Source organism: Hippichthys cyanospilos, chromosome 3 (assembly GCF_059441005.1).
Source record: "Hippichthys cyanospilos isolate Australia breed blue-spotted pipefish chromosome 3, RoL_Hcya_1.0, whole genome shotgun sequence".
Taxonomy (NCBI): domain Eukaryota; kingdom Metazoa; phylum Chordata; class Actinopteri; order Syngnathiformes; family Syngnathidae; genus Hippichthys; species Hippichthys cyanospilos.
In genome coordinates, this window is record NC_142371.1 from 14397727 (window position 1) to 14412931 (window position 15205).

General features: G+C 42.0%; 1 protein-coding gene across 3 annotated transcripts in view; it reads right to left on the bottom strand.

Annotated features, from left to right (window-relative positions):
- Positions 1 to 15205, bottom strand: part of ddc (dopa decarboxylase) — a 58402-nt gene that overhangs the window by 13480 nt on the left and 29717 nt on the right. For all 3 annotated transcript variants that reach the window (XM_088409977.1, XM_088409976.1, XM_088409979.1), the window contains 4 exons: positions 14593 to 14659; positions 14181 to 14275; positions 12957 to 13024; positions 8578 to 8654 (listed from right to left, as the gene is read on the bottom strand). In XM_088409977.1, coding sequence (XP_088266103.1) covers positions 8578 to 8654; positions 12957 to 13024; positions 14181 to 14275; positions 14593 to 14659 — 307 coding nt within the window. The remainder of the gene's footprint in view (positions 1 to 8577; positions 8655 to 12956; positions 13025 to 14180; positions 14276 to 14592; positions 14660 to 15205) is intronic.

A 15205-nucleotide genomic window follows, 5' to 3' on the forward strand; every position in this document is an offset into this window, starting at 1 on the left:
TACAGGACAGCATGTACAATTTACAGTAATGCCATCGAATGGTGAACTAAGAGTTCAAAACCATTTTGAAGCATGCACACTATAGCGTGTATAAGGGTAAGCGGGCAAGAAAAATGCAGAAAAGAAAATCTTTTGTTCTATGAAGATAGTAAAATAAAAGTCACAGCAGAGTGTGAAGCCGTTGAGTTGAGGATGACCACCTCCAAATCCAAGCCCATGGTCCTCAGTTGGTAAAAGGTGGAATGCCTTATCTGGGTCACAAATTGTTCCCCAAGTGGAGGAGTTTAAGTATCTTGGTTTATGATATCTTGTATATTTTGTTCAGAGTGAGGACAAGATGGAGCAGGAGATTGACAGGCAGATTGGTGCAGGGTATGCTGTCATGTGCACACTAAAGCTGTGTGTCATTGTGAAAAAGGAACTATGTTCCTACCCTCACCTATGGTCATAAGATGTGCCTCGTGACCGAAATAATGAGATCCCAGATACAAGCGGCCCAAATGGGTTTTCTCCGCAGAGTGCCCGAGGTCTACCTTAAAGATAAGATGAAAAGTTTGGTCATCCAGAAGGGACTAAGCCCCTATTCCATGTCCCAGTGGGGGGAGGCCCTGGTGATGAAGAGACCATGTCTCTCAGCTGGCCAGGGAACGCCTGAGGATTCCCTTGGAGGAGCTGGACGAAGTAGCGGGGAACTAGGAGGTATGGCCTCCCTGCTAAAGCTGCTGGCCCTGTGCCAAATGGTGCCTTATCCTACACATTGTCCTTTAAAGAAACTATACTTTTTTTTTTCCCAAGACTTCAATGACAGGAACAATGCAGCTTAGTGAAACGGTCCCTTTAAATGTCAGGTCGGCATGTAGGCACAGGTCCGAGGTTTGAAAAGTTTATTTTTTAACTTTATGTAACGCAACAATGTACAGAGACAGTTCATTAAAAAAAACAAAAAAACAAACAAAAAAAACTTCTCAAACATGGCGGTCAGTGTGTGTGCGTGACCATGCTCATATGTCACTTCATGCGTCACTGCTTACGTCACTACAATGCTGGTCTGCTATTGGTCAGCGTCACGACTCCCTAAGATACTGGTCTGCGGGGGTGACTAAGACGCTGGTCTGCTATTGGTCAGCATCACGGGTCACTAAGATGGCTATCTAAAGACTTGAGTGAGTGCTTACAATATCGTATTTATTTTGCATGTTAGTGTTTTATTCAAACGTTAATTGGTTAGCCACCAGTCCCAAGATTGCTAGTGATGTTAAAGAGAGAAGTAAGAAGATGATTAGTATGGAAACAAAGCTGGAGACAATCAAGAAATGCAAAGAAAGCTAGGCTAGGCTACTCTCACTCGGGAATATGGCCATAACAAGCTCATCACATCTCTAAAGGTAAATAAATCCTTTACAGTATAGTTTTTTTATTTATCATAATTGTATCTCTATATTATATATTAGTCGCACTTAGCATATAATTTTATTACCAATTTGTAATATGTTTATACAATTTTGATGTGTTTATCTGAGGTTTTACACCCATTACTTAATTAACAGGTGTCATGTTCTGTTGGTTTATGGTTTTGTGTTTATTTTAGGGGGTTCTGTCCTTTTCTCTTTGCATAGCTCCTGTTTCAGCTCCTCTCGTGTATATCCGAGGAAAGAGGGTGTTTGATTCTCAGTTTTGATTTGGTCCACCAGTCTACATTTACCTGCACCTCCTGTGTCCAAAAATCCACTTCCCCTGCCTATTGGTTCCTTCCCAGCTTTTGCGCGTTTGACTAATTAGTGTGTTTGTGTACTTAAGCCTAATTTTTGTGACACCCATGGTTGGATCATAGTCGCATATCAGTCTCATGTCTCCAATCCTACCCATTAGTCTGCGTCTTCCCCATGCCAACCTGCCCAATTGTTTTTTTCCCATTTCACCTGTCTGCCTGTATTTTGGGAGTTTCTTTGCTGTGCTGTTTTCCTGTTTTCGTTCCTGCCTGACTCTGACAACAAATCATGGATTTCAACTCGCCCTTCTCGTCTCTGAGACTCCCTGCATCTGGGTCCGCCACCCTCGCCTTCACGCCAGCCTATCTCCTTGCCTTGCCCGTCTGTGACAATAGATTTGGATTCCCGCCAAACGACGAAGTCGTGTAATGATCTCAAATGCGGAAAGGATTAATCTCGCTAACCGGGGGCCCACTGTACTCTTTATTTGCTGGTAGTTGTGTACCTTATATAATGTATAATGCATTGTTTTGTGTCTGAAATAGTTAATACTATACATAATAAAAACCCTATTAATATAACCTTATAATGTTATTAATATCACAAATTGGCATATATTTTATTCGTCGACCGTTAATGATGAATAAAATAAATGGATTTACGTTTCCCTCGCCTGGATGCTGGTCACCAAAGACCCCCACTAGAGCCAGGCCTGGAGGTGGGGCTCGCTGGCAAGTGCCTGGTGGCCGGGCCCACGCCCATGGGGCTCGGCCGGGCTGAGCCTGAAGAGGCTACATGGGCCCCCCTTCCCATGGGCTCACTACCTGTGGGAGGAGCCATAGGATTGCAGTGTGAGCTGGGGGCCAGCCAGAGGGGGGTGCCTTGGTGCTCCGATCTCCAAACAACAGTTCAGAGTACCCAGCCTTGGAGGGTGTGCTAGAGAGCGCTCCCTCTAGGGACTCAATCGTTCTGCTGGGTGACTTCAATGCTCATGTGGGCAATGACAGTGAGACGTGGAGGGGAGTGATTGGATCAGCCACCCCGATCTGAACCAGAATGGTGTTTTGTTATTGGACTTCTATGCTCATCACGGATTGTCAATAACAAACACCATGTTCAAAAATAGGGGTGTCCATATGCGCACTAGGCACCGGGACACCCTAGGCCGCAGTTCGATGATTGACTTTGTGATCATATCACCGGACTTGCGGCTGCATTTTCTGGACACTCAGGTGAAGAGAGGGGCGGAGCTGTCAACTGATCACCACCTGGTGGTGTGTAGGCTCCGATGGTGGGGGAGGATGATGGTCATACATGCCCAAACATATTGTGAGGTTCTGCTGGGAACGTCTGACAGAGTCAGTCAGAAGAAGTTTCAACACCCACCTCCGTCAGAATTTCTCTCATGTCCCGGGGAGGGCGGGGGACATTGAGTCCGAGAGGATCATATTCTGTGCCGCCATTGTCGGGGCGGCTGATGAAAGTTGCGGTCATAAGGTTGTCGGTGCCTGTCATGGCAGCAATCCCCAAACCCACTGGTGGACACCAGCGGTAAGGGATGCCGTCGAGCTGAAGGAGTCATATCAGGCATTTTTGGCCTGTGGGACTCCAGAGGCAGCTGACAGGTACTGACCAGGCAAGCGGTGTGCGGCTTCGGCAGTCACCAAGGCAAAAACCTGGTGTGGGAGGAGTTCGGTGAGGCTAAGGAAAACGACTTCTGGACGGCTTTGGGGAAATTCTGGTCAACCATCCGGCGTCTCAGGAGGGGAAAGCAGTGCACCATCAACACTGTGTATAGTGGGGATGGGGCGATGCTGACCCTCAACTCGGGACGTTGTGAACCGGTGGGCAGAATTCTTAGAAGACCTCCTCAATTCCACTAACACATCTTCCCCTGAGGAAGCAGAGTCTGGAGGCTCCGAGATGGGATCTCCCATCTCTGGGGCTAAAGTGACCGAGGTGATCAAAAAACTCTTTGGTGGCAAGGCCCCGGGGCTGGATGAGATCTGTCCGGAGTTTCTAAAGGGTCTGGATGTTGTAGGGCTGTCCTGGCTGATACACCTCTGCAACATCGCATGGACATGGGGTACAGCACCTGTGGATTAGCAGACTGGGGTGGTGCCCCCCCTTTTAAAGAAGGTGGATCGGATGGTGTGTTCCAACTACAGAGGGATCAACCTCCTCAGCCTCTAAAGTCTATTCAGGGGTGCTGGAGAGGAAGGTCCGTTTGGAAGTGAACCTCGGATTCAGGAGGAGCAATGTGGTTTTTGTCCCGGCCGTGGAATAGTGGACCAGCTCTACTCCCTCGGCATGATCCTCAAGGGTGCATGGGAGTTCGCCCATCCAGTCTACATGTCTTTTGTGGACTTGGAGAAGGCGTTCAACTGTGTCCCTCGGAGAGTTCTGTGGGGGTGCTTCGGGAGTACGGGGTACCTAACGCCCTGATACGGGCTGTTCATTCCCTGTACCACCACTGTCAGAGTTTGGTCTGCATTGCCGGCAGTAAGTCGAATCCATTTCCAGTGGGGGTCGGACTTCACCAAGACTGCCCTTTATCACCGATTCTGTTCATTACTTTTATGGAGAGATTTTCTAGGCGCAGCCAAAGCGTTGAGGGAGTCCGGTTTGGGGGTCTCAGCATTCCATCTCTACTATTTGCAGATGTGGTGCTGTTGGCTTCTTCAGACCGTGACCTCCAACTCTCGCTGGAGTGGTTCGCAGCCGAGTGTGAAGCGGCTGGGATTAAGATCAGCACCTCCAAATCTGAGACCATGGTCCTCAGTCGGAAAAGGGTGGAGTGCCGTCTCTGGGTCGGGGAGGAAGTCCTGCCCCAAGTGGAGGAGTTTAAGTATATTGGGGTCTTGTTCACGAGTGAGGGTAGGATGGAACGTGAGATTGACATGCGGATCGGTGCAGCGTCTGCTGTCATGCGGACTCTGTACCGGTCTGTCGTGGTGAAGAGAGAGCTGAGCCGAAGGGCAAAGCTCTCTATTTACCGGTCGATCTATGTTCCTGCCCTCACCTATGGCTGTGAGCAGCAACTTCAAGATGCATCGCAGTATTAAATAAAGCCAAACAGGTACTTGATCAAAAGTCACTACACATTCTATATAATACACTAGTTCTTCCATATCTCATTTACTGTATAGAAATCTGGGGCAACAATTACAAAAGCACAATATATCCACTTCTTATATTCAAAAGAAAGCAACACAGATCATTCATGGGGTACGATACAGGGACCACACAAAAGTATTATTCTTACAGTCAAAATTGATCAAACTCAGATTGGAATCTGTGGGGTTAAGCTGTGGAACAAATTAGAGGGGACGCTCAGGGAATGGTCGAACATCAAGCAGTTTAAAACAAGATCTAAATAAATTATTTATACAAGGTATAGGAAAGAGGTTGTGTGATTATCAGAGGTGCTTGGCATTTATTTATTTTCAAGGTTAAATTGGTACGGGTTTTGTTATGTTGTTTTGTTTTGTTCTTTTTAATTGGTTATTTTTAACATTGTGGTATTTGGTGTTGTATTTGAGGTAGGGATGTTTGTAATATGTTTCTCTTTAGCACATCTTGGCGCTATGGAGGTATATGTCCAGTGTTCAGAAATCTGACAGTGGAATATAGTGGAGTATTTTTTGGGACAAGTGAGGGTAATGTTTTATGGCTAGAGTAATTTGGGCTTATTAAAAGGGGCTGGGATTTAATAAGTTTTACTTCACTCCTACCCCATTCTTTTTCAGACATGGGGGCAGGACTTGTGGTTTCTTTCTTTTTTTTTTTACTCGTTTTGATGGTTTCTGCTTTGCAACTGTATATATTTTTGCTCTTTTATTTGTGTTTTCATGTTGATTTTTCACACTTGTTTGAATAAATAAATAAATAAATAAATAAAGTACAAATGAAAGTAGTGAACTATTCTGGCTGATAGGAGACAAGGCCTTAATCAAAATGCATTTTCAGAAGGATGAAGACTTTTCACATTAAAAAAAACAAAACAAAAACAAAAACAACATATGACTTCTCACATTAGAGCATGTCGGGTCGCAGGCAAGCCTGCTAGAACAGGTGTGGAGTTGTTAAGGCTAGAGTTAACTGGAACTAGGCTGGACTGCTACAACACACATATTATATTTAGTCTAGGCCACTGCAATCCACACACTGTTTCAATACCTAACGCTGAATCCCCTAGTGATAAGATTTCTGCTGAGGTGGTGTTGATTAAGGAAAGTAGCCATGCTTCTTTAACCGGTCGGATTGGTGACATAGTACCTAGGCAGAATATTAATATTAATACAAGTGTTGTAGGCATCAACAATTTAATTCCTACATTACAAACATTGCGACAAGGTTTTAATTACTCAAAATACAAACCAAGCCCAAGCCATCAAAATCTTGTTAGTATTGGTACGACTAACATTAAGACTCCGAATAGTTCAGGAAAAAATTCCCAGTTTAAATTCAGCTTCATAAATATTAGGTCACTCCCCTCAAAAGCCCTTCCTGTCAATGATCTTATTAGAGATCACAATCTTAAAGTGCTTGGTCTCTGCAAAACCTGGTTAAAACCAAATTAATTTTTATCATTAAATGAGGCCTCACCTCCAAACATGGAGGCTCACACGTTGCCCGTCCTTGTAAAAAAGGGGGAGGTGTCACACTAATTTCAGAGTCTTGTCTTAAACTTAGTATGAGCACTAATCACACCTTCAAGACATTTTAGGCTCTCGTTATGTGATCGAGCTCCTGACCACCATGCTATGTGGTAGTTATTTACCGTCCTCTCTGTCCATACTCTGGATTCTTAGATGAGTTCCCTGAACTTACGGATGATTTAAAAACTCATGCAGATAATATATTAATTATGAGTGACTTCAATATTCATAAGAACTCCCTATTGGAGCCACTTACTGTAGCATTTCAAGCAATGATTGATGCATTTGGTTTTGCACAATTAACAGAAGCAGCGACACACCGGAATGGTAATATCTTAGATTTGGTGTTAACCCCTGGCTTAACTGCCTCAAATGTCACAATTTTGCCGTATACTAACGCTATGCCTGATCATTATCTTATAACATTCAAAGTCCTCGCTCAGTGTGGTCTTATTCACAACCAAGCCTTTAAGAGCCATGATATTAACTCATCAACCACAACTGCACTTTCTGAAACACTGCCTTTCGCTACAGCTGCCTTTCTGTCTTTCATTGGTTCAGTCGATAAGGTCACAAATGATTTTAATACGGTTCTTTTAAATTCCCTAAACTCTATAGCGCCCTTAAGACTTAAAATTAGTCCGAAGCGGCACACTCCGTGGTTTACGGATGAAATGCGTACGTTTAAATTGTTAAGTAGACAACTTGAGCGTAAAAGCCTAACAACTAAACTTGAGGTTTTCCATCAAGCCTGGTGCGATAGCTTGCTGAAAAATAAAGAGGCTCTCAGGTTAGCAAAAACAAATTACTTTTCCAAAATGATTGGTCTTAATAAAAACAACCCAAAATATTTGATACGGTAGCAAAGCTAACGCAATAGCAGCAGATTAATCATAGTTCCCTCCATTCAGCACACGATTTCATGCGATTCTTTACTCAGCGGATTCAGCTAATAAGGGACAAAATAAAAAAGGCAGCGTGGCTTACACCCTTGGGTTCTGTGATTGCTGATGCTAGTTTGGACAATCAGGTTCATGAAAGTCTGGTAATCGTGTCACGGTTTGATTTAGTATCCCTGGAGTGTCTTACACTCCAGCAGGAGTGCATATGTTCCGTTCCGACAACTTTGGTCGCAAAATGCTGGTTTGTTATCGACCCCACGGGCTAAAAAGAAGTCCGTGGGATCAAGGGCCTTTTTCGTTCTCGTGCCAGTACTATGGAATACCCTACCTATGGAAGTTTGTGCAGCCACCTCAGTAGAAATCTTTTAGTCCCGACTAAAAACACATTCATACTCGAAAGCATTTAGTTAATGGGCCTGCCTGCAGCTTAATTCTTTTTTTCCTTCCTCCTTCTCCTGGCTCGGTGAGCGGGCTACCTAGATGGTGAAGGTTGACTTGACCGCCCCCACTTGGCCCTGCACTTATCGACCATCGCCGGTTAAGAGATCGACCGTCTGCGGTCCACTTGGTTGGACTTTGTGAAGGTTCCTGCCCAATGGCTTTGCCTGCTGTCAAGACATTACTGCACTGTATGGCACAATATGTTTTCTGTAATCTATATTGTGTACCTGTATTTGTCTGTAATGTGTATCAATATGTCTGTATTTGGTACATGCAGCATTCACTTCAAACTGTGGGCCTGGAAGGGGGCTCCTCCCACCAGTGGTCCCTTCTGAAGGTTTCTGATTTTCCCCAACTAGGGGTTTTTGAGTTTTTCCTTCCCCTTCTAGGATCTTTGACAGGGGAGACTGTTGTGTACCTTAAAAGATGTCTCTGTATGAGATGTCTCGACATGACCTCTATTCCTCTGTGAAGCCCTTTCAGACTTCGGTGATTCAGGGCTATACAAATAAAATTTGATTGATTGATTGAAATTTTATATATATATATATATATATATATATATATATATATATATATATATATATATATATATATAGAGGAATCACTTTTCAATTACAATTTAAGGTTTAATAATTTAAGATTTAAGTGATTATGTGTACTGCAGTAGTTCGACGTCCGTGTCAAGTGCATTTATAATTTCATGTCTATCTGACACGCAGGAAACAGTCACATTACGTCTCTCTGCAATATAGCTCCCACCGCCAAAAAGAAAAAAAATCCACATCGCACTAAGGGGTGCAATAGGTAAAGCGTGAAATAGCGAGGGATCACTGTGTTCTAGTGCACAAGAGATTAACCTACCTGACTCCTGGTTCTCATGTGTGAGGTAGAGTGGTTCTACTTTGAAGGCTCCAATCATGTCCTGCCTGTTCTTCACCCTGTTGTAGCACAGTTAAACATTTTTTCAACAAAAATAAACAATTTATGGTTATTTTAACATAAAACACAACATTGATTTGACCTCTTTCTTTTTTCTTTTATATAAGAACAAAAGCAGTATCTTTGACATTATCAAGGTAATCCCCCCCCCCCCCCCCCCAACTCTGGACCCCCGTTAAGCTGGCAAATGCAAACTAGTATTCAAACAACATCCACTGACATATTGGAACAACCGTTCAAAAATACGAATCATTATGAGACTTCTCGCTGCCAAGGCTTACCCCAAATTACTTGAGGTGACAAGACTCAGTGGTAGAGTCGTCATCTCTCAATCAAGAGATTGTGAGTTCGACCCTTGACCACTGAGACCACGTCAGAATGTCCTTGAGCAAGACAGCAAATCCCAAGTTACTCCTGATGCTGTGTCATTAGTAGGTAAATTATTTGTCAGTGTAAGCGCATCGAGTCACTGAAGAAGAAAAGCGCCATTTAAGTGTAAGTCCAAGTCCACGCTTCAGTGTGGGCCATGGCTATGAGTTATTATAACCCTGCTATTTGAAGCTCACTTTCTTTTAAAAGTTGAGGAATGTATTCAATCACCCAAATTATCTTCCTAGTAAGTCAAAGGTTTTGGTGGCCAGGCTGGCACAAGGACGTCACTGACTATGTCTCTGCCTTTTCCATTTGCACAGCCTGTCAATCTTCACACCAACCACCAGCAGGCCTGCTCAATCCTTTCTTGGTTTCCACCAGACCTTGGTCCCATGTTGCCCCGAATTACATAACGGGGCTGCCAAACTCCAAAGGAAGGATGGTGGTTCTTACTATTGTTGCTCGGTTTTCCAAGATGGCACACTTCATTGATCACCCAAAGCTGCCTTTTACCCTCAAGACTGCGCAACTTTGTTTCAACATGTGTTCTGGATCCATGGAATTCCCATGGACATGGTATCAAACAGGGTCCCTCAATTTGTCTCCAGAGTGTGGAAGGTCTTATCATCTGGGTTACCACCCGCAAATAGAACTGACTAGAGACACGCACCAGAGGCAGCCTTTGGTTGTGTGTGCCAGCAACACCCATCGTACTGGGCAGCAGCCCTTCCTTGGATGGAGTACACACATAATGCCCTCATCTCTTCCGCCATGGGTAAGTCTCCTTTCCACGTGGTCTATGGTTACCAACCTGCAGTTTTTCCAACCCAAGAGAAGGAGGTCTCCATACCGTCCCATCCATGTCCACTATAGGAGAGCTCATTGGGTCTGGCAGGACAACCAAGTGGCCCTGGCTCATACTGTGGAGAGGAGTCGCCAGTTGGCCGACCGCAGGATGACAGCAGCGCTTACTTACCATCTGGGCCAAGAGGTGTTGCTTTTCATCAGGGACCCTCATTTGGTGAGTTACACAAACAAATAGGATCCCAAATTCATCAGGGCCTTCATGTTTGGTCCGTCATCAACCCTGCTGCCTTAAGACTCTAATTACCCCCCTCCATGAAGGTCCCGTGTTTCCGGTATAACTACATAAGCATGTTGCATTCAGCCCTCTGTGCCTTATGTCAGTGTACCCACATCCTCAGCCCTTGGTCGATAGCAACCCAGTCTACACCATGAAGGCCATTTCGGTTCCAGAAAGAGGGTCTCATTGACTGGGAGCGCTACAGCCCGGAGGAACGCTACTGCGTTCCCCACTCCTGGGTCCTGGGCCCTACCCTCATTCGAGCCTTCCATCAAGTTCTTAAAGAATTAAGTAAATAAGTGACAACTTCCAAAATGCCCTCTAGAAATTGTTAGCCATTACATTCATAACACAGAGAACAATTAGGAGTGGACCCCAACTGACTTTGGAGACATTATTCGAGGGGTGATTACTGTCATGTTTCCATTCTGTGTATCCTCCCCTGTAAGACTCTTCCTGATCCTCACGTGTTGCGTACACCCTTTGTTGATAAATTTACAAATTTTGTTCATTCGCCTCTGCATCCAGTATGTGGGTGTCCACTACTCAGTGTTCTCTGTTATGAGTGTAAACGTTTCTGAAGGGTGTTTTAGAAAATGTTACTTATTTTAAAATACTCTAAAACAAATTGATCAAATTGAAAACAGACAATTTGCTTGCTCAACTCACTTCTTATCAAACCATCGTGAGCATTATTAATCCCTCACCCTTCTCTGGCACTGTACCAGAAGCTTTTAAGAAAGCTCATATTCAACTCCTACCCAGGCAAACTAACTCAACAGCTTGAAGATTGCAGGGTCGATAACAATTGATTTGGAATTTTAGTAACATGGCACCTGACATCAGTAAGGATAAAGAAGTTGTAACAATGCGTAAAGTAATGAATTACGTTGCTCTGATACTCAAATGGTTGTGCAGTTAGTAACTGTGTTAAATTAAAACACTTATTTCAAACACCTAGTCATCAGAAAGACTACTGTTGAAAGAGGTGTGCAAAAAAACCCAGTTGACTTAAAAACTTTGTGCTCACTGGGGCACAGTTGTTGTTTGTAGGTTTAGTTATTTTTGTTTTTGCATTCAGAATAAATGCTGCTCTGTTCAGGAACCAACTATAGAGTTTTGCAAATCATTACTCAGATGAAAATTCACGGATTCTTTTGACAACAAATGTCAACATATTAGAACATCACTTTTCTCAGTAATAACATCATATAAAATGATATTTTGTGTATATACTCTTCAGGTCCCAATTTGTCCAAAAAGCCAGGAGCAATGAAAAATGCATGCCATTCCACACAGTGGAATCTAAGGAGGTTATGATTAGCTACTTTATGTTTTTTGCAAAAGCTTGTTAAGTTTATGATAAAAATAATATAAAGTATACATTATTGGTGTCTGTAGAGCTGAAAAGAACCATAATTTAATGGTTTATTCATTGTCAATGAATTTGATTTTTTCCATCTTTTTCATTTTTAGACTTTCACTAAAAAGGGGGCTTTTTTCAGAAGCAGCATTTTGTATGATTACTGTTTTTTTTTGTTGCCAAAAAACTGAAATATTGGTAGTAGTTTACCAAAGTAAAGGTGAACATTTTCAAATGTTTTATTCTGAAAACAATGATATTCGTTCTGCAGTCATACAGGATTAAATGAATCTTTCAATATTTACTGTTGACAAGCTGAAATTCAGATAATTTGGACAATATTAGTTTTCCAAAGGATTAGTCAATTATTTGAAAATCAATTGATTTCATTATCTATTAGTTGATTAATTGTTGCACCTCTATTCTGAATATTTTATACAGGATTTGTTTATTTAATAAATCAAACTTATATATATATATATATATATATATATATATATATATATATATATATAATATATATATATATATATATATATATATATATATATATATATATATATATATACAGTAATTGCGGGGGGTTATGTTCCAAAAATAACACACGCAAAGTGAAATACGTGAAGTAGCCAGCTTTTTTTTTTTTTTTCATTATTTTACAATGCAATACTAAACTATAGAAAAAAAACAAAAATCAAAACCTGTTTTAAAGCCCAAAATTTGTTTAAAACAATCATTTTAATATAGTAATACAAAGGTGGAAACATTATCACTCGCGTATTTCACAGTACCGAACCCGCACATTGTTATGAGTAGTTGTTGAGCTCAGTCTTTTTCTGAGCAAACGATTCTCATAAACTGAAATGCCTGGACATCAAATTAAAGTGAAGCCTCTTATATTACAACACACTTGAAAATTCAATTTGTTACAAAAGAAATTTAGGTAAAAGTCAGATTTCCAAAGCTGTGCATTTCTCCGTTGCTCTCGGTAGGCACACAGACTTTTCCTCTCGGCACACCTACGAATCACGTGATTGGCTCCTAGAGACCAAGCTGTCAATCAATGTGCTGGCTAGCCTGTTTGCAACGTGTGTGCTGAGCTGAGCGCACACGGGCACAGGAGAGACACAGGAGGGACGAAAGCAAGCTTTTGGATCCTCTTGCCTTTTGTAATAAATTGACAAGTGAAAAACCAATACAGTACAGTGTCAATATTTCGAGACAACACTAAAGCCCCTGAGCCAATCAGGATTCAGAGCACAATGCACTGTAAAAAAATATCCACACTGTAAAAAATCCATGAAGTAGCGAACCCGTGAAAGATGAACCGCGATACAGCGAGGGATTACTGTATTGTATTATTAGTATTATTTTAATGATAAGCCAAATTCAGTCACGGGCCCCCTGGGGTCCGCGAACCCCACTTTGAGAACTACCGCTATCGTTACTTTGTAATTCAAGGCAATTACGAAGAGAGCTTACCACATGGCAGAGCAGTCAAAGTTGATTAAAAGCCATTTGTGTGGATTCAAGTTGAAAGAATCTGCAAACTTAAACACACACATGAGACACAACTATCAGACCGCTGTGTAAAAATTTGTTGCTGTTTTTATTTATCACCTAAAGTGAATTACTGCTGCAGCCTGCATCTTGCTTTTGCAGGTTTTCAACCCTTGATTAAATTGCTCCAACAGACACGTCGACTAGTTGTTGCCTATCTTTTGTAATATCCTTCTTCTCCAGCATCAAATGCAATAAGGACTGACGTATAAAGGAAACAATGTGCAACCGTTGCCATGCCACCTAATGCTTGCCAGGCCATCACCCCTGGCAACTAAATCATCCACACAGACATTTTGCTTTCTCTTCTTTTACCTCTCAAACGGAATATGTACGTTTTCTTAAAAATATAATTCTTTACATCATGTATACAGTTTTTATCAGATTAGATGGGTTTTTTTTCATTTTTAAAAACAAGTCCCTCATTTTTTTTAACATTTGTGTCTAATAATGAGTGATATATAAAGGTCTAACGCCGCCCCAGGAAATGACTCCAGCCTTATCTCTGTGCCTGCACAGCTTAGAGAGAAGCATAAGCCTCGGCGGCTGTAAAAAGCAGACACTGTGCTGATTGTTACTCATTGATGTTTCTCCTACTTGACATTAACATCTGGGAACATCAAGCAAGAAAAGCAACAGGATATGCAATCAGTATGCAAACAGTATGCAATCAGGCGTTCAATTTCTTCAACGTGATGAGCAATATTTGCCAGAATTGAATAATAAATAAACCTCTTGACTCTTGTATTTAATACCACACAATACCATAATATTTGTACACAGTTCCACACACTCGTGTGTTTTCTGAATTAACTACAGAAGATATATTTAATCAAAACCATTTAAATGGTTAGAGTCAGTGCTTGACAACTATTTTGCTCAAGCCAGCTGCGGCCTGTGGTTTCCCAGAGTTAGTAGCACCTAATTGATATTTTTACCAAACACAGATTTGTTGCTGGATAGTAGGGGTTATGTAGAAGCTCCCTCTGCATTTGTTTAAGAAAAAAAAAAGCAGCAAAAAAAAAAAACAAAAAACACCACAGCCCTTGTAATGGCTTTCAATTGATTTCGCAAGTGGTCAATGACGTCGTCAGATACTGTACATGGATAGCATGCTTTTGTTTTATTTTTAAGTTTTTTACTTACCTCGATGCCATTCAACAAAGACCGAAATTCAGGACAGATAAATGCACTCCCTGCATACGCAGCATCAACATGCATCCACATGTTTTGCTGATTACCTGCACCAGTCAACAAACAACGTTATTTATTACGTGGACCCATATGCACTACAATAATAACCTAGGCACTTGTATTACTTAAAGTTGCACAAACTAATCTATACTGATGAAAAGAAGTATGAAGCTGCACAAATCTACTCTAGCAAATGCAGTAGACTATATGGTAACAATGCATATACAGTACTTGTCATATGAACATTCATGTGTAGTCTGTTGCTCGGTAAGTGAAGAGAATACGAATTTCATTGTGCAGTATAATATTACTATGCATATGATAATAAACCTCTTGATTCTTGAATTTTAGCTTCTCAACTTACATATAGGCCCCAGCTCAGAAATATGATCAAAGGCACATGATGCAGTGGTGCCAAGCGTTGCACAAAACTATGAAACACAGAATGACAAATAAGAATAATAAGATTTTATATTGTCATTGTCATTATGCACACTGGATTAGTATTATTTCTACACAATCCTAATAGACACACTTTGAGACATTGTTACCAATGTTACCATTGGAAAAATTCCCTGGGGTGTGCATGGTTCGCGAAAGCACATCCATTCATTATGTAGCGCTCATCCAAGGTCAGGTTGCCGGGGAAGGAGTTCTTGCAGGAAAGCCCAGCCATTACATCCAGCTCCTCTGAGGTATCCCCAGGAGTTACAATATCAGTCAAAATATATATTTTTTTTAAGTGTGTCCTCAGTCATTTCTGGGGAATCCTGCTGGTGGAACACCTCACCAGGGAGGCGTCCAAGGAGGCATCCTAAGAAGATGCCCAAGCCACATCAGGTGGCTTATCTCAACGAGGAGCAGGGGCTCGACTCTTGAGTCTCTCCCAAATGGCCAAACTTCTCAACCTATCTCCAAGAGAGAGCCCGATACTCTGTGGAGTAAATCCATTTTGGCCACTTCTATCTGGGACCTTA